At 34.8% G+C, this 18557-nt stretch overlaps 1 protein-coding gene across 1 annotated transcript; it reads left to right on the top strand.

Moving 5' to 3' along the window:
- Positions 1–1965: 1965 nt before the first annotated feature.
- LOC149409261 (uncharacterized) lies at positions 1966–17507 on the top strand. The gene is made up of 4 exons (XM_089649976.1): positions 1966–2101; positions 2539–2740; positions 4078–4227; positions 17425–17507. The coding sequence occupies exons 2-4, from the start codon at positions 2596–2598 to the stop codon at positions 17505–17507; spliced, it is 378 nt and encodes a 125-aa protein (XP_089506102.1). The 5' UTR covers positions 1966–2101; positions 2539–2595.
- Positions 17508–18557: the final 1050 nt, after the last annotated feature.

The following is an 18557-nucleotide window of genomic DNA, read 5'->3' as shown; positions in this document are numbered from 1 at the left end:
TCTCTCGCACAACACGATACTAATCACTGCCAACAAAAATGTTCACTTCTGAAAATAGCGGATAAAATTACATATCTTGGAATAATCATAGATAAAAACCTAAAATGGAAAGATCACATCGACCATACAATAAAAAGAGTTAGGAAGTTAATTCATATATTCTTGCGGATACGAAACTTTTTATCAACGAAAAACCTATACTCAATATACTACGCATTAGTACAGTCTATTCTTCAGTATGCCATTATCAGTTGGGGAGCAGCTTACAAAACTAATCTGACCCCCATAGAAATTGTTCAAAAACTAATAATAAAAATTATACTAAAAAAACCTCCAGACTTCCCAACTGACAGCATATTCGAAGAATTCAAAGTTCCAACATTTAAAAACTTATTTATAAAAAATTCAATTATACAAATTATAAAAGAAAAAGATAAATACGCATTCATAACTGAAAATCGTACTAGACTTAAACATGTATTTGTGTGCCCCAAATTAAACACTTCTTTTGCACAACACCATTATACTCACCAAGGAAAATTCTATTTCAATAACCTACCAATAGAAATCAGAAGCATTAGGAACAAAATTCAATTGTTGAACTCCATCAAAAAGTATTTTAGAGAATGTCACACTAAAAATCTTACTTGTTTTTCTTCTTACTGAATACATATATGTTTACATATTTTAGTTAACGGGTCTGATTGCCATGTGTCTATATTACCTACACATACATATATATTGAAATACATGATTATAGTAAATAGTAATTATAATTATATGAAATGTATTAACTGTATTAACTGTACACGTGACTTTATTTGTACATAATATGTGAAATGTTAACTCTTCTTCCATCCACAAGCTAAGGCTTTTAATGGAAGACCAGTAAAATTATAATATAAAAAATGTAACTAACTAAGAAATAAAAAAAAAAAATATATATATATAAATATAAGTAGACCGTTTATAGTCAGAGAAGTAAACATAAGAACAAATTTATTTGAAACACTCAGTGCCAAGAAGTTTCAAATAAGATTTCGTCTCAGTAAAGAAACGACATCATTATTAGTGCAAGAAATTGAACCTCAGTTAAAATTCAACATCAATAAAAACATCAGCGAGGTGCTCGTAACTTGGAGCTAACACTCCTTATCGAGGAGTACTTTGCAAGGTTGTAAACTTCTAATCATACCTACGGCATTCTTATAATACTTTAAAACAATATAATATGTAAAAGTGTTCGAAGAACGAACAGGGGTTGTGACAGGCGATGCAAGAACACAATGCATTACGTTACTTCACAAGCAACTTACCGCGAGGCGATGGTGAATCTGCATGGTGAGCATCATCTGTCAGCACTGGAACGTTTAGCGTGGTTTTTTAGCACTCGTTATTTAAAATTAACTTGCGAAAATACGTGAGGTAACTATTTCGATAAAGAACCGGCAATTATGTTTTGACGGGACGAACGGTTTTTGTGCGACTGGGTCGGCTCACGGCTCTCCGTGGGTATAGCTGACGTGTGCGAACTTAAACTATAAAGTTTAAATTCTGACGATACGATTGGTTATTACACAGCCTGTCAAAAGCAATCGGCGTTACGGAACAAAAAGAAATAAAAAAAAAACAAATTTACTCGGATACTTGTTTTATTTTTAATTCCACAACAGAAGCTCTTTTTGTCTTATATCATCATTATGTATATTTGCTTTAACTTTCTCTTCATAAAATAAATGAACACACTACAAATAATAATACCACACACAAATCACAAAATACTTTGACACTCCAAGTAAAATGAAACATCGTAGCTGTTTATCGACTCGTTAATGGTGGTAACCTACGTGGGCAAGTGTAAACACCGACAAGAACGTTGCGCCACGTTACGTTACGTGGCGCGGGCTAAGTTTGATTCTGCTGATGTCATAATACTTGTCTATGACTTCATTATTGTCTTTGTAAAACTAACCTAATTTGTTGACTCATCCTTTTGTCATCTCCAGTCGCATCACCCGTTTTTTAATTCTAATTCTACATTTTATTCCTTACACTGTTTAACCAACGAAGTTCAATTTATCTTCCCATACTTGTGATATTTGTAAGTGAGTTTTAATTACTCTAATCATTTCGGTAGTGGCCCTTATCGGTACACCTAAGTTAGGAAATCTATTGGCGTTTTGTTTGCGTAACGTTCAAACTGTCAATTAGACGTCTGCTTATTTTAATAAAGTGTTTGGAAAATATTTTAATTTTTAGTTACAAATATTTTATTAAAAGCGGATTAGCGGACTTAACAAAAGGTTTACCCGCTTAACTTTACTTATTGTTAGTGATATTAACTTATCAGACGATTAACGACAAATCTTTCAACAGATTTCAAATGTCAATTTCAAGGTCAAGATAGTCACAATATGTATATCCCTATTTCCAAATATGAGTTTCGCATAAGATATCATTGTTTTGACAGAATATTTCAACCAAAAAATATAAATCTCATTCAAAATAGGGTTCCGTTACAACTATGTTCTGTTTCAGGTAGATATATATTTGTTTGGGCTTGTACCAATTACCAAACCCTACCTCAGCAGTGCCATGGATCTAGAAAACCAAGAAACTGTTTCCGTCAAGACGGAACCAGGGCCCCAGGAAGGAGGTGGATGTGTAATGCCGAACACGTTTATGGATTTCGACCTCCCAGATGTAAAGAAGGAATGTGCGGAGAGTACTCAGACAGCCAGTTAGTTGCATTACATACGTTAAATAAATTATATATTATTAATCCAAGTCCATTTTGGATTGCCATGGCGACAGAACATAATATGCTTGTTCACGCGGTCCTCTTTTGCCGTAGTAATTTTCAATTTTTATCATGATATATATCTTGACCAGAACAGCCAAACTACAACATTAGTCAAAGTTAGTAATTTTTATTTAGTTTTTGTGAATTCCCCAAATGAGTCCTAACTGCTCTGAACCTCTTGGTTTAATTGGTGTATGTTGTAAGGCTGGTAGAAAGGAGGGGATGATGATGGGGAGGTGATAGGTGTGAAGTCCTGGCTATTCAGATGGCGTCATTTCAATCAATGTTTAAATTGTGAATTGTTTATATTACACCAAGGCGATACCGAAAGTATCTCCCACGCTGGAACGCGCTACAAAAATAAATTGTGAGATATCATGAAGCCATCAAATAAAATTTACTTGCGTCCGCTGGAATTTTATCCCGGGACCTCCAGATTACTAGTCGAGAGCCATACCCTACAATCGCAGAAGCCGCTAATGCTCACAATAAGTGCTTGATTCATCAAGTTTTCCACTTTATACTCATACGTTAAAAATACATATTGATGGAAGAAAACATCATTTCGTTGACTTAAAATGACTCCACACTAAAGGTGCTTAGGAACAAATACCTTTTCCTTCCTGAAGCGGACATCCGGGTCATTCTTATTAATTCTCTTCAATTAACCTTGAACTCTCTTCTTCTAATTCTCACATCTGCAGGGTTAATCAACGATTTTTCTTATCGAAAATATTTTATATTATTTTTTTTTTGTTTAACATCAATTGTCAATTATTTTTATAAGCAATAATTATTAGCCTGAAACACTCATCTACATTCAAAAATCTCCTGATAAAAGATACATGACGCCAACGGGACTTGAACCCGTGTCCTTTCGATTTCCGGTCGACAGCTCTGACCACTGAGCTATGGCGGCTTATCTCTTATCCGCGAAATAATTCAATATACATGATTACTAGTGTTTCATTCAACAATTACTGCTTATTACATTTTTTCACCTGAAAACAACCAACTTTATTTTATATGAGAAAGGCATTGTCAGTGCTAACTCTCTCACTAGATTGCGTCGAGACAGAGGGTTCAAGTCCCGTTGGCGTCATGTATCTTTTATCAGGAGATTTTTAAATGTGGATGAGTGTTTCAGGCTAATAATTATTGCTTATAAAAATAATTGTTACCCTTTGTGCTATGCATAAAAATTTTTGTCTTAAACATTAGTTTACTAAACAAATAATAATCAATTGTCAATGTGCGAACATGTTGTTTTATAGCTTGCATTAATGAGGAGACTATAACGGTCAAGGCGGAACTCGGACGCCGAGAAGATAATGATGGGGGATTCTCTTGTATGGAAATTGATATAGACCTGCAGGATGTAAAAAAGGAATGCTTAGAAAGCTTTGAAAGAATTGACCATTCCGGTAAAAATATTTTCTTTTTGTTTATAATTTCTGCCTTCTTATTTTTTTATAAATTTTTATCTATTTTCTGTGCTTTCTTATCCTTAGTATTGATATTAAGTCGTACTGAGCCTTTATAATCGTATTTCTTTATTTTTTTCTACAGATCTGAAGACGCATCCTATGGAAAAACAATTATTTTGTCCTCATTGCACCTATTCCAATTTTCAAAAGTCGAATTTCAAAAGGCACTTAAGCACCCATACAGGAAAAAAACATTTTTTATGTTCCGAATGCAACTATGCATGTTCTCAAAAAAGCTATCTGACAAAACACACGCTGAATCACAATGGAGAAAAACCTTTTTCATGTTCTAAGTGCAACTATTCATGTTCTCGAAGGGGAAATCTGACGAGACACATGCTGACTCACAGCGGAGAAAAACCTTTTTCATGTGCTGAGTGCAATTATTCATTTTCTCAAAGGGGCCTTATGACGAGACACATGCTGACTCACAGTGGAGAAAAACCTTTTTCGTGTTCTGAGTGCAACTATGCATTTTCTCAAAGGGGCACTCTGAAGAACCACATGCTGACTCACAGTGGAGAAAAACCTTTTTCATGTTCTGAGTGCAATTATTCATGTTCTCGAAGGCGCAATCTGACGAAACACACGCTGACTCACAGTGGAGAAAAAGCTTTTTCATGTGCTGAGTGCAACTATTCATATTCTACAAAAAGCCATCTAATGAGGCACATGCTGACTCACAGTGGAGAAAAACCCTTTTCATGTTCTGAGTGCAATTATTCATGTTCTCAAAGGGGCCCTATGACGAGACACATGCTGACTCACAGTGGAGATAAACCTTTTTCATGTTCTGAGTGCAACTATGCATTTTCTCAAAGGGGCACTCTGAAGAACCACATGCTGACTCACAGTGGAGAAAAACTTTTTTCATGTTCTGAGTGCAATTATTCATGTTCTCGAAGAAGCAATCTGACGAGACACACGCTGACTCACAGTGGAGAAAAAGCTTTTTCATGTTCCGAGTGCAATTATTCGTGTTCTCAAAAGGGCAATCTGATAAGACACATGCTGACTCACAGTGAAAGAAAACCTTTGTCACGTTACGAGTGAAACTAATAAATATCTTTTCTGACGAGTTACATGCTGACTCACATTTAAAAGTTTACGGAAATCATTTTTTATTTAATTATTCAACTACATTGCTTTTCGCCAACTTCTTCATGAAATGCAAGGTTATGTTCACCCAAAAATTTATAATCGTTAGTAAAGCTAAGGCTAAAAAGCTTTGTTTAATTTTATAAAGTTTGAAAGCAGATCTGACTCTCACACAGCTCGTGCATCTGCGAACGTTCAAAGTGTATTTCAAAAATAAAAAATGATAATGCGGCAAACACGAACGAAATGATGGATGTGTTGAAGATCGATAATGCCGGCCAATTGGCCCCGCTTAAATAAAATTGGAGTAAATGACCTACATTTCGCAAAAAAGATACTTTATATCTAGAACAAGCTATCCTGGTTTAATAACCTGGTTTAGAAAAAAAATAAACTTTACTACTTCGCAAGCAATTAGCTGTCTCTCGGAGTGAACTCGGGACGGGGATATTGAACGATTTAAATGATCTTACAAACAAATATACACATTCATCATCAAAGTCTTGCTAACGACAGCGGATGCACTGTAACCGATGGTACCGAAAACTGAAACTTACCCATTATTCTCGATTTAATTTTTTAATTATTGTCGTTTTTTAAAAACATCTTCTGAAAGTAAAGCAAAATGGGCAAATGATTATTAAGTTTTTTAATGTGATATTGGAACCGTTTATTCTTTATATACCTTCGAGCCACTTGAGTATTTCCAAATATTATTGTGACAATAATAATACTCCATCGGGGTTCGATATTATACAAAAAAAACTCTAATTATTAATCAATTTATAACATTATTCCTCGTACATACCTTTATTTGTAACTCCTATGATAGCCAGTTATTAATAATTAATTATAGTTTTTTCTTTTAAATTTACGTATTTTAACTCGATTTTATAAACATTATAATTAACACTGTAAAATAGAAGTTGGCCGAGTGGCCCAGTTGTAGCATTGTGAACCATGTCATTTTACTTACTTCATTATTAGTTCTCATTTTCTTAATAAATATAAATTTTTATTTGTTTGTTTACATGTATTTTTATAATAATCATATTTCCTTAAATCATTATTATGTATTATTTTATTTATTTAAGTTTTAATCCAGCAGGACTGGGAGGATAGTGCAATCCCAGTCTACCATATTACATGAAATGCAGTAAAACAGGGAAACAATAAAATAAAGTAAAAAAATATAAAAATGGAAATAAGATAAAACAAAGAGAAAAAAAATATATTATGCAGGTACCTTAACATAAAATTAAAATATAAATCAAAAATAAAATAGTCATATAAATAGGTAATACAATAATAACCAATTAGATTAAATTAAATAAAACCGTCCACCAGGGAGGTCGCCGCATCATCTGCATCTATCGCTCATTGAGTGGGGAACTGAGCCACTCGGATGCAGCAGATGTTGGTTGAGTCCTACCCCAGAAGCTGGCTAGTTGGTGGCGAAGTAAGACGGGGAATGAGTGCACCCTCCCTTCAGTAAACATTGTGGAGGCACTGCAGAACCTTGGTAGTTGCATGAGCTGCCTGTTTGCATTACACCCTCAGCTTTTCCCATTGCGCTGCTGGGTATTGTGTCCAGATCTCAGATGTGTCACCACAGTGCAGTGCAGAATGCCTTGAAAAGTAATTTTCTGACATCATCGCTACAGTGGTAGAACGGCCTTGAGAGCATTCCGGACTGAATATTGATTGCTCTTCTTTGTCGTTCCATGTCTTCTATATCCTTCATATCTTCGGTTAACATATGTCCCAGATATTTAACCTGCGAGGCTACAAGTAGTTCTTTTCCATCTAAACAGATTGGAGGAATATTTATTTGGCTCCTTGTTGTATTTGGTTATAACTTATGGTTAACCCTGTTATTTTGGTTATTTATTATTAACGCTGGTTCCCAAAAATAAAAAAATTAAGCCTTGGATCAACGACAACTTGGTGAAATGTTTACATAAGCGCGATAAGCTACATAAACAGGCCTCAAACTCGCCGAATAACATAAGGCTCCAAAATTACTACAAAAAATATAGGAATATCTGCCGATCGATAGTAAAACGAACTAAAGAAGAATATTATAGAAAAAAAATTGAAGAAAACAAAGAAGACCCGAAGGTATTGTGGAACGCAGTAAAAGAAATTAACAACATAAATAGAAAACCAGCAGAACAAATCAAACAAATAGAAGTTAATGATACAATAATAAATGACTAGACTTATATTGCTAACACATTAAACAATTACTTTGCAGACATTGGTCAAACATTAGCCCGAAAACTATTGAATAAAATGAACACTGATGAACATACACTTGCTGACAAATACAACACGAATTCCCAAGATACCAATACATTTAGAATTAAAACTTTCCAAACCAAAGACATAATACATCACATAAACAAACTGAGAAACGATTGTGCGACTGGACTCGACAAACTTGACACCAAACTTATAAAAGAAATAAAATATCAAATTGCTCTTCCCTTCACACACATCTAGGCCGGCATAGTCCAGTGGTAACGCATTGGACTGCCATTCCGAAGGTCGCGGGTTCGAACCCGGCGTGCGCAAATAAATTTTATTTGATTAATTTGTGTTATTTCACAATTAATTAATTAAAATAATATATAGTATATTTGCGGCACGTTCCAGAGTGGAAGATACTACCAGTATCGCCCTGGTGTAAGACCACCATTAAGAATTGAAACGTTGCTCCAAATGGCTTTAGCCGTGTTTAGTGACTATATCTGAATAGCCAGGTACTTCCCCACCTTCCTCTTTCCCTTCACCACTTACCTTCAGACTCACAACATCCCCCAATTGGGGGATGCCATAGTCTCACTGGCTCCAGACGGGAGCAGTTGGGACTCTTGTGAGGTATTCACTATAAAAAAATCTGTAATCTCAGTATCACTAGAGGTATATTCCCCAGCCATTTTAAAAGTGCAAACATAGTGCCAATTTATAAATCTGGAGACAAAAATAATCCCACAAACTACAGGCCAATCTCTCTTTTAAATGTGCTCATTAAAGTACTCGAGAATCTAGTAAAAATCCAATTTGTAAACTACTTAGACACACATAAAATCTTATCAGAAAACCAGTATGGTTTTCGAAAAAATATGGGACCACAAGATGCAATATTAAAAGTAACCGAGACCATTCTAAAAAATGTTGATCAAAAAAAAAGTTGCATTGCGGTATTTCTGGATCTGAGCAAAGCTTTTGAAACAGTGTCCCACAAAATCCTCATTAAAAAACTGGAAAACATAGGTATTAAAAATTCAGCTTACAACTGGTTCAAATCATATATAACTGACCGCAGCCACTCACTAAAAGTAGACAATATAACAACCCCAAATAGATACATAACTTACGGAGTTCCCCAAGGAAGTACATTAGGACCCATCCTGTTCTTACTATATATTAATTCCCTATGTCAGCTTGACATAAGTGGAAATGTTATTTGCTTTGCGGATGACACTGTTCTTGTTTTTACTTCGGATTCTTGGACAAGTGTATATCAAAATGCAACTGAAGGAATAAATAAGATTAAATATTGGTTAGACAATAATCTGCTGACACTAAATATAGATAAAACACAGTACATGACATTTAGCATAGATCTCAGACGACAACCAAGACTCGATGAAAACTTAACCATTCATGACTGCACATTTAAAAATAACTGCCTATGCAACCCATTAACACGAATTCAGGTAATTAAATACCCATTTACATTGACAACTATTTTAGATGGACAGAACAAATAAATAAAACAGCGGGTAAAGTTAGAAAACTGATATATTTCTTTAAAAACATACGAAACATAATGCAAACGAAGACTCTAAAAACAATATATTACGCACTTGCCCAATCAATTATCACTCACGGTATGATTGGTTGGGGTGGTGCTGCTAAAACTAATATGGACCCTCTTGTCAAAGCGCAAAAAGCCTTAATTAAAGTTATCACAAAAAAACCTTACAGATTCTCGACAATACAGTTATTTAAGGACTTCACCGTACTGAACATACAGCAACTATACATAAAAATTATAACTCTATATTACCAAAAAGACAAACTTAACCATCATACTATACAACACAATTACGAAACAAGAAACAGACATCAACACATGACCCCGAAGATAAATACCACCTATGGACAAAGACATTTTTAATCTGGCGCCAAAAATTTTCAACTTAATGAAAAAGATATTAAAGACCTGGCAACAAGTGTAAATATAAGACACAAAATCCACACATGGATAGTCAACAAAGGCATTGTATACTGCGGACAGATAACATCTACAATACCATAAATTATAGCACACTCCACGCCTGAATTTTTCTCTTTTGTTCTCATTCATTTATTTGTATCTGCATTATTTCTTATGTTTTATTTTTAATTTTCATCTATCTAATTATTTATCTTTTTTTATTTATCTTTTCTGTATAGGTATCTTTTTTTTATATCTGTGATTCTATATAAATTCGCATTATATAAAATTAGATCAAACTCCCGCCACCTCGGAACAGGCTCAGCCTAGTGAGGTGGATTATACCAAAAAAAAAATGTATGTTAATTTATTGGTTAATAAATAATTTAAAAAAAAAAAAAATTAAAAACCACGATTACTGCCTTTTTTACATTGTACAGCAGGTTATGTGAGATTGCATACTCTTCGCATATTTGCACAAGTCGTCTCATCACTTTAATCGAAGGCGCCAACAGCACCATGTCATCCGCTTAATTAATATTGTTACTGCCTTGACCGCAGATATGACAACCAATTCGTGTATCATTCAGTTCTTGTAAGAGGTCATTAATGTACACATTAAATAGAATAAGAGATATTGTCCCCCTTGCCTGACTGCGCTTTTTAGGAATAAGTTTCTTGAAGAAGCTCCTGCGCATTGAACGTAATGCTGTCCGTACCAAATAGCCAACATATTAACCACTGCTGCTGGGACATCTCGTTTTATGAGTTTTTCCCATAATAATTTATGAGAAACACGGTCAAAGGCCTTGCTTAGGTCGAGAAAGCACCCATAAACGGTGGTTTTCTTTTTTTGTAGTATTCTATTGTTTGTTTAACTCCATAGATGGCCATATCGGTTGATGAGGCGCTTTTGAAGCCGAATTGGTTATCTAGGGTAAATAGCTTGTCTTTTACTAGCGTGAATAGAATTTTTTCAAATAGGCTTGAGATCATTGTCGCTAGGGAAATAGGTCGGTAGTTTCCTAGTATAGATGCATCCAGTTGTTTGTATTTCAAGATTGGTATGATATCAGCTCGACTCATGTCTATAGGCATATGTGTGTGTCGTAAGAGGCTTGAGTACAGGGCGGCTAGAATAGTTTTTTTTTTTTTTTTTCTTTATTCATAAAAATATATTTGGATACAGATTTTTACATGCTTTTCGACTACCACACTAGACACATGTCCGTATTAGGGTATTCGAAATAATAATAATAAATAGTAGGGAGATGATTTTCTTCTGTGCTCGATACCAATACCGTCGTATTTTGGACTTTTACCGAAGGCGGTTTGCTTAATCGCGCATTCGATCATTTCAGGAGTAATGTTCATGATCAGGTCATCATTTGCAAACATGTCATCATATATGGTTTCATGTTATCTCCTTGATCCTCGCTTAAAGAAAAAAGTCTCTAAATTCGTTAGCAATGTTTTCATCCCCCGTGATTTTTTATTTTTTTAAATTTTTTTTAAATTTAATATTTGAAAAAACATATTTTTACATAGATAAGTATACAGGATAAAAAAAGATATAAAACAATAGAAATTAAAATAGCCTTTCCTCACCATAAAGAGACAATGCTCTTGTGTTTGGTGAGGGAATTCTAGTTCAATTATGTATGTACATGTTAGTATTAAGGTAAATAATTTATATAGAAACAACACAAGATTTAAACAATATTACTTCTAGATGTAAGTAGTAAACGTATTTTGGACTTAAAATAGTTTAAGTTAATTTTTTAATTTAAGTTGAAATTCATGAATATTTTCGATATTTTTTAAATTTAATGGAAGGTTAAATAAATTATGCCTAGATAAAGATAGGTATTTTGAATGAACTTAGTGTTAAATTTTGGGATTTTAATAGTTTTCTGGTATCTTGCTGATGTATTGAATTGCAAGTTATGAGTATTTGACTGCATTTCTTGGTAAATTTGAGAATTGAATATTTTTGATATATTTTGTCTACTGTAGATACTTTGAAAATTGTAAAAAGAATTTCGGTAGAAAATTTTGATGGTTTTTTCAAAATTACTTTGATTACCAATCTTTGAACTACTTTAAGTGGGTTCAAAATTGTATTATATGTTCCTCCCCAACCAATAATACCATATTGTAATATAGATTGAACAATCGCATAGTACACTCTTTTTAGGTTTTCCAGTCTAAGAATATTTCTAAGTCTTATAAATATATAAATACATTTCCTAATCCGTTTGACGAGTTCACAAATGTGTGTTTTCCATTTAAAATATTGATCTATATATACACCAAGATATTTGATTTTGGATGTTGGACTAAGGATAGGACAAGTTTGATTGCAGTTAGTTCTGCCACATTTGTATTGGTGTATTATAATGTTTAAATCTGGTTCTGATTTAAATTTATTGATTGAAAATGGGATAAATTTTGTTTTTTCTGTGTTTAGGGAGAGAAGATTTTTATCGAACCAAATTTTCAGTATATTAATATCAGCATTTGCCAAGTTATTTACAGTATTCCAATCCGTACCTTCGATTATTATGACAGTGTCATCAGCATACGATATTATTTTCCCGTTTAGTTTTTGTATGAATATGTCATTAACATAGATGATAAACAGTAACGGACCCAGAACTGTACCTTGCGGTATGCCGAATTAACTCGTTTTTGGCAAGCTTAACACATTGTTAATTTTTACGACTTGAGGTCGTTTGGAAAGGTAACTTTTTACCCATTCTAGAGCTGTACCATTTAATCCAATGTTTCTTAATTTACTTATAAGTTTGTCATGTGATATGCTATCAAATGCTTTTTTGAGATCTATGAAAATTCCAAGGCATTTTAATGATTTATCTAAAGAATTATATACTAGGTTACTCAATTTTGCAATTGCATCCTGTGTGCTTCTCCCTTCCATAAAACCGAACTGGTTTTCATTAATTATACCATTGCATTTTATAAATTGGCTCATTCATTTTTTAACTATTTTTTCAAAATTTTTTGCTATATTTGAGATGACTGATATTGTAACGATTTGAAACTACTCGCCCCGGTGTCATGCGCTTGCAAGAACTGATTAGCTTAAGAAGCGTGCAATTGTGAACACAGCGACGGCCGAGTACATAATCATAGAGATCATAGATAGTTGATTTATGGCCAGTGCTAGGGAGATTGGACAGCGGTCAGGACGTGCATCACGGAACGGATTCCCAAGAGGTTTTGCGCCATTAGGAACACGTGAGCGATTGTCATTATGATCTTTTAGATTTCACAATATGGTTTACTTTAATTATAAATTTGTTCTTCATAAGATAATTGGGAAGAACTGGCGCCCTATGTAATCAAAGCAAGATTAATATTTGAGATGTGAAACTTTATCCTTTTAATTTTTAGTACCCACAGATTAGCATATTAGAATTGTAAATTCGCATCACTAGTCAGATTTAGTTTAACGATCTGAACATGCCCTGATTTTAATAATAAATGTAGAGTCTCTTGCTATTTAGCTTGATAATAATGTGATTTAATAGATGATACAGTACTTTGATAAATAATCTCAATAAATTTTGTTCTTAGCATTCACACAATTCCTTAATTTCAGATTCCCTTATTTAATATTGTGCAACACTTGAGATATATGTTTACACACCTTTCAAAAATTTCACACCAATAAATCTCGGTACATTTGGCCTCCCAACGTGGATTAAACCTAGTGATCTGTTATTTTGTGGGTAGGATGTAAATTTTTGCTCAATGTTTTTTTGTATAGATAAAGGTCTCAAGTGGTAATCTTGCTAATTTGTGAATATATGATCTGTGGATCTGTTTCGTGATGAAATTCCAAAATTAAATAATAATTTTACAAAGTTTATATATTTGAATGTTCCCCCTAGAACTCTAGCGCTCTGCGTTTTTTTACTGTTTATTGACTTACAGTACGCTGTAGTCAATTTTTTTAATTTTTTTTTTATACGAGGCAAGGTTATTGTCGTCGTGTATATTTGGTACATGTGCTAATTATTTCTTTCATACCTACATAGCATAGTTTCTTCACGTCATGTCGGAACCGCAAATTGTAACGAGGAGTCAGGCCAAGATTCAGGATTCTGTGACAATGCTGAATCAAAATGAAGCTTCGCCGGAGGGAAAGGCGGAAACGCAATCCTCTTCCTGCAAGTCATTCCCCGTACACAAATGGAATCTGGTTTTTGACGGATCCACATGCGTACGCAATTTCATAGAACGTGTATAAGAACTAGCAGATTCTCGTGGTGTAAGTACCAATAATCTATTTTCTAGCGCGATTGAATTTTTCACAGGCGATGCTTTGAACTGGTTCAGGGTGAACCGTTTTACTTTTAATTCATGGTCAGAGATTGTTGCAGGTTTGAAGGAGGAGTTCGAACTCTTGGACCATGAGAAACGTCTTGTAGCTCAGTTAAGAACTACATGTCAAAAACCCAAAGAAAACTTGGGTTCATTTATAACTACAGTCTTACTAATGAATAATCGCCTCTCTAAGAAATTGCCGGAAGAGGAAATATTAGAAATTCTAATGTGTAACATGTTGCCAAGATACATAAACTTTCTCTTACAGAGGTGACTAATATTACTGCTCTAAAGAAATATGGAAAGATGATAGAATTGGCGGATAGTCGCATGGATACTAGAAACCATCCTGCAAATTCAAACTCTTACAATTCCAAAGCCAATAATTCTGCCAACAATACTCCATCTAGTAATAGTAATAACAGGGAGGCTTCTCGCAATAATAACAATTATAATCCTAATGTCAAAATAAATCAAAGGTATTTTTATAACAATAATCAAAGCGCTCAAAACGTGAATTTCAGAGAACCAGTCAGATGTTTCCGCTGTGGTCAACCTGGTGTAAAGGCTCCTGACTGCAGATGCAAGAACCGAAAAAACTAGCAGCCCGGGTTGCCTGTGCAGTGGGCGAGGAGACGTCTTCATCTACTGTGCCGTGTGACCCGGAGTGGTCTAATTGGCTTGCTGTCGTGGAGAAATTTTACCAGAACCTTAGAACGTCAAAGGCGGAGAGAGCGGGTAACAATGATGGCCGTCCTCACATATCATTTCAGGTTCTAAATACTAAATTTTCTGGTTTGCTAGATTCAGGTTCTCACCTGTCTATTTTGGGAAATAACTTTCACACACATTTTGTGAGATTAGGATTTAGTTTGGCGACTTTAAAAGAGAAATTTTCTCTAACTTCTGCAACAGGTCACTCAGTAAAATGTACACAAAAGATAACAGTTCCGGTGCTATATAAAAACATTATCAAATATTTCACTTTTGTAGTTATGCCTGAGATCACTTCAAATGTAATTCTAGGTATAGACATTTGGAAACATTTTAATATTTGTCCGGAAATTTGCAAATATATATAACCACGGGAATCAAAATCTGAGCCGAAATCAGTCACAGAGATAAAAGGATTAGAAAACAGCTTAAATTTATCGAATAGACAGAAGCATGAGCTTAAATGCGTTATAGACGAATTTAAAGGTATCTCGGGAGACAGGTTAGGTAAAACCGATTTGGAATATCACGTCATTGACACAGGTGATGCTCAACCGGTAAAACAAAGATATTACCCAGTTTCACCACACTTGCTACCGGCGGTACATAAAGAATTAGATAGAATGTTAGAGTTAGGAGTCGTGGAACCAAGTCATAGTGCGTGGAACAGTCCGATCTTACTTGTTCCCAAGAAGGATGGGTCATTTAGGTTATGTTTGGACAGTATAACTTTAAACTCGCTGTCGAAAAAAGACAGTTTTCCTATTCCTTATGTTTCAAGCATACTAGATTCCTTAGGCGGTGCTAAATACCTGTCTACTATTGACTTGACAGCAGCTTTCTGGCAAATTCCTTTGGAGGAAAACTCTAAAGAGAAGACGGCTTTTACTGTTCCGAAACGAGGATTATTTCATTTTGCTAGAATGCCATTCGGTCTTCATGGGGCGAGCTCTAGAATGATGCGCTTAGTAGATAAAATATTTGGACCTGAATTTGAGGGCAAAGTATTTTATTACTTAGATGATATAATAATTATAAGCATTTCATTTGAGGAACACATGTCTCTTTTGAGGAAAGTTCGACCAAAACTTTCTGATGCGGGTCTAATTATCAATATGGACGAATCTGTTTTTTGTAGAGACTCGTTAAAGTTTCTGGGTTATGTCGTCGATAGTCAAGGTTTAAGAACCGATCCAGATAAAGTTAAGGCCATAGTGGATTTTCCTATACCGAACTCGCAAAAAAGCTTAAGACGTTTTATAGGCATACTATCTTGGTTTAAAAGGTTTATTTGTAACTTTTCCATAATAGCAGCTCCGTTGCATAATTTAACAAGAAAGGAATTTACGGGAAACAAATTTAAATGGAACAGTCAGACAGATATAGCTTTTAAAAAACTTAAAGATATTTTAGTGAGCGCACCTGTTTTAGCTTGTCCTAACTTTGAAAAACCTTTCATCATATCTTTCATCATTTCATCAAATTCAAAAATAATTATATAATTCAAAAAATATTAAAAAAAAAACAATACGAAAAGTGCCGAAAATGTCTCCAATCGGGGACTGCCCGTGCGGGATTATAGTCAATGAAATCCTTGCGTTCATCCAACAAAAAATGGACGTGATGGACGAGCAAACAATGAACATTATTTGTGATAAAACATTTACTGAAGACGACATCGAATCCGCTAAAAGTGTTTTGTGCAAATACGTACCGGAAAAAACCTTTGCCAGGAGAGTTGGCGATGGTAAGAAAAAACGAATCATAACGGATATAATAAAAATCCTCAAAGAAACCGACCCGAACAATATGCCGAAATTTGCGGTTTTAAACATTAACAAACTACCGCCGGTCACATTCGATTATATTGACGCAACTGCATTTCTGAGAGACTTAATAATAATCAAAAGTGATGTTCAGAAACTAAAAGATGAATCCGACCATAGTAAGAACTTGGCAATTAAAGATCAAATTGATTTATTAACTTCGGAGATAAATAATCTGAAATCTACTGTCAATGAACTAACTAAAGTAAACACAAACAGTGCAGTGCCATCTACTAATGAACCGCCGAAGCTTCATATCAAGGCCAAAACTTTGGAAGATGCAATTATTTCAACGCCATCTATGGAGACAAGGTCAAAACACGATTACCCACTTCAGGCCGAAAAATCAATTGATCGCCCAAAATCGTTTGCAGATGTCGTTAACGACAACCCTTCGGGTGAAAACGAAAATCACAACGGGCATGGATGGAAATCCGTAAGGAAAAAGACCTACAAAAAAACACAACTTTCATTAAAAAAGAAAAACATGATTTTGGGCAGCAACGAAAATGCAAAAATCAAAGGCCTGCAGAGAACGAAATATGCTCTCGTCACAAGACTTGAGAAAACCACAACTTGTGAAAATGTGATCTCTTTTCTTAAGACAAGCGGTATTGATGCAGTAGTTTACGAACTACAAACTAAATCTGGTGAGTATCGAGCGTTTAAAGTTGGGACCACCGAGTCAGCATACGAAAAACTTATGGATGCGAGTATCTGGCCAAAATTCTCGGTTGTGAGAAAACACATTTTCCGAATGCCGAAAACGCAAATAAATGATGCAAAATAATATTAAAAATGGATATTACAAATACCAAGCTTCTGAAAATTGGATCATTCAATTGTAGATCAATTCGTCGAACAGAGCACTTCATAAAGGAATTATGTACTTGTAATGACGTCATTATATTGCAGGAAACCTGGCTGTTACCTACAGACTAAGGATATCTGTCGTCAATACACCCGGAATTCTCCAGTCATGGGACATCCGCTGTTAACCTCTCTGACGGTCCATTAATTGGCCGCCCCTACGGAGGCGTTGGTATCTTATGGCGCAATACAATTAAAACTACTCTTATTGATTGTAGAGAACCTCGAATCGCGGCTATTGAAATAGAGTCAGCCAATGGAACTCTCCTTATAGTAACAGTTTATATGCCAACCAATTCAGCCGAAAACTTACCGGAATTCTCAAACTGTTGGGGAAAAATAAACGCCATTATTGAGGAAAAAAACAGTTCCAATTCAATTATTATAGGAGATTTTAATGCAGATCCGAGATCTCTTTTTGGACGTGAACTTGCACAATTTTGTACAGAGAATAACTATACATACACTGATATGGTGCATCTAAGCTCTGATACTTTCACTTACGTAAGCGATGCCCATGGAACCACCAGATGGCTTGATCACAGTATTATGACACAGGGGTTGAGCAATGCAGTGAGGAATGTGAACATCACAGCCAATGCGACATGGTCAGATCATCTCCCTCTAAATGTCGAAATAGATGTGGATCTAATCCCTATTATATCTAACAGACAAAATCCACCAAGAGATTTTGGAAAATGGGCGGCAAAGTCCGAAAATGATGTAAAAACTTACAACGCCTTTGCGGAAAAATTATTGCCTAAAATAAAACCTCCAGATGCCATAAGATGTCAGAGATTTAACTGTGATAACAGAGTTCACAAAATGGAACTAGATTCTCTCTACGACACTATCGTGAAAACACTGAGAAACTCCGCCATAAAAGCATTCAAAAATAAAGGACCCAAAAAAAATATGACATTGTTCCAGGGTGGAATGATCAAGTATCAACTCTGTATCACCATTCAAGGCATGCATTCCTTTGCTGGGTCCAAGCCGGAAAGCCTACGGAAGGTCGTATTGCAGACGAAAGAAAAACTAGTAAGAAATCTTTTAAAATTGCTCTCCGAAAATGTTAACACTCGGAAAATCAAGCAAGAATGGATAGCTATGCACAACAAAGACTTCAAAAAGTTTTGGCAAAAAACTTCAACTGTGCTGAAAGACAAAAGCAAAGC

This window comes from Hesperophylax consimilis, unplaced genomic scaffold (genome assembly GCF_061612785.1).
Source record: "Hesperophylax consimilis isolate HC1 unplaced genomic scaffold, BYU_Hcon_1.0 scaffold_32, whole genome shotgun sequence".
Classification (NCBI taxonomy): Eukaryota; Metazoa; Arthropoda; class Insecta; order Trichoptera; family Limnephilidae; genus Hesperophylax; species Hesperophylax consimilis.
The sequence above is the reverse complement of the archived record's forward strand: the minus strand, read 5'-3'. Positions and strand labels throughout refer to the sequence as shown.

Bases quoted from the DNA above. Each gene is read 5' to 3' on its own strand.
- LOC149409261 (XM_089649976.1), top strand. From the start codon at position 2,596: ATGGATCTAGAAAACCAAGAAACTGTTTCCGTCAAGACGGAACCAGGG. The intron at 2,741-4,077 runs GTTAGTTGCATT...GTTGTTTTATAG, and splicing joins GGAGAGTACTCAGACAGCCA to CTTGCATTAATGAGGAGACT. The intron at 4,228-17,424 runs GTAAAAATATTT...ATTATATTGCAG, and splicing joins TGAAAGAATTGACCATTCCG to GAAACCTGGCTGTTACCTAC.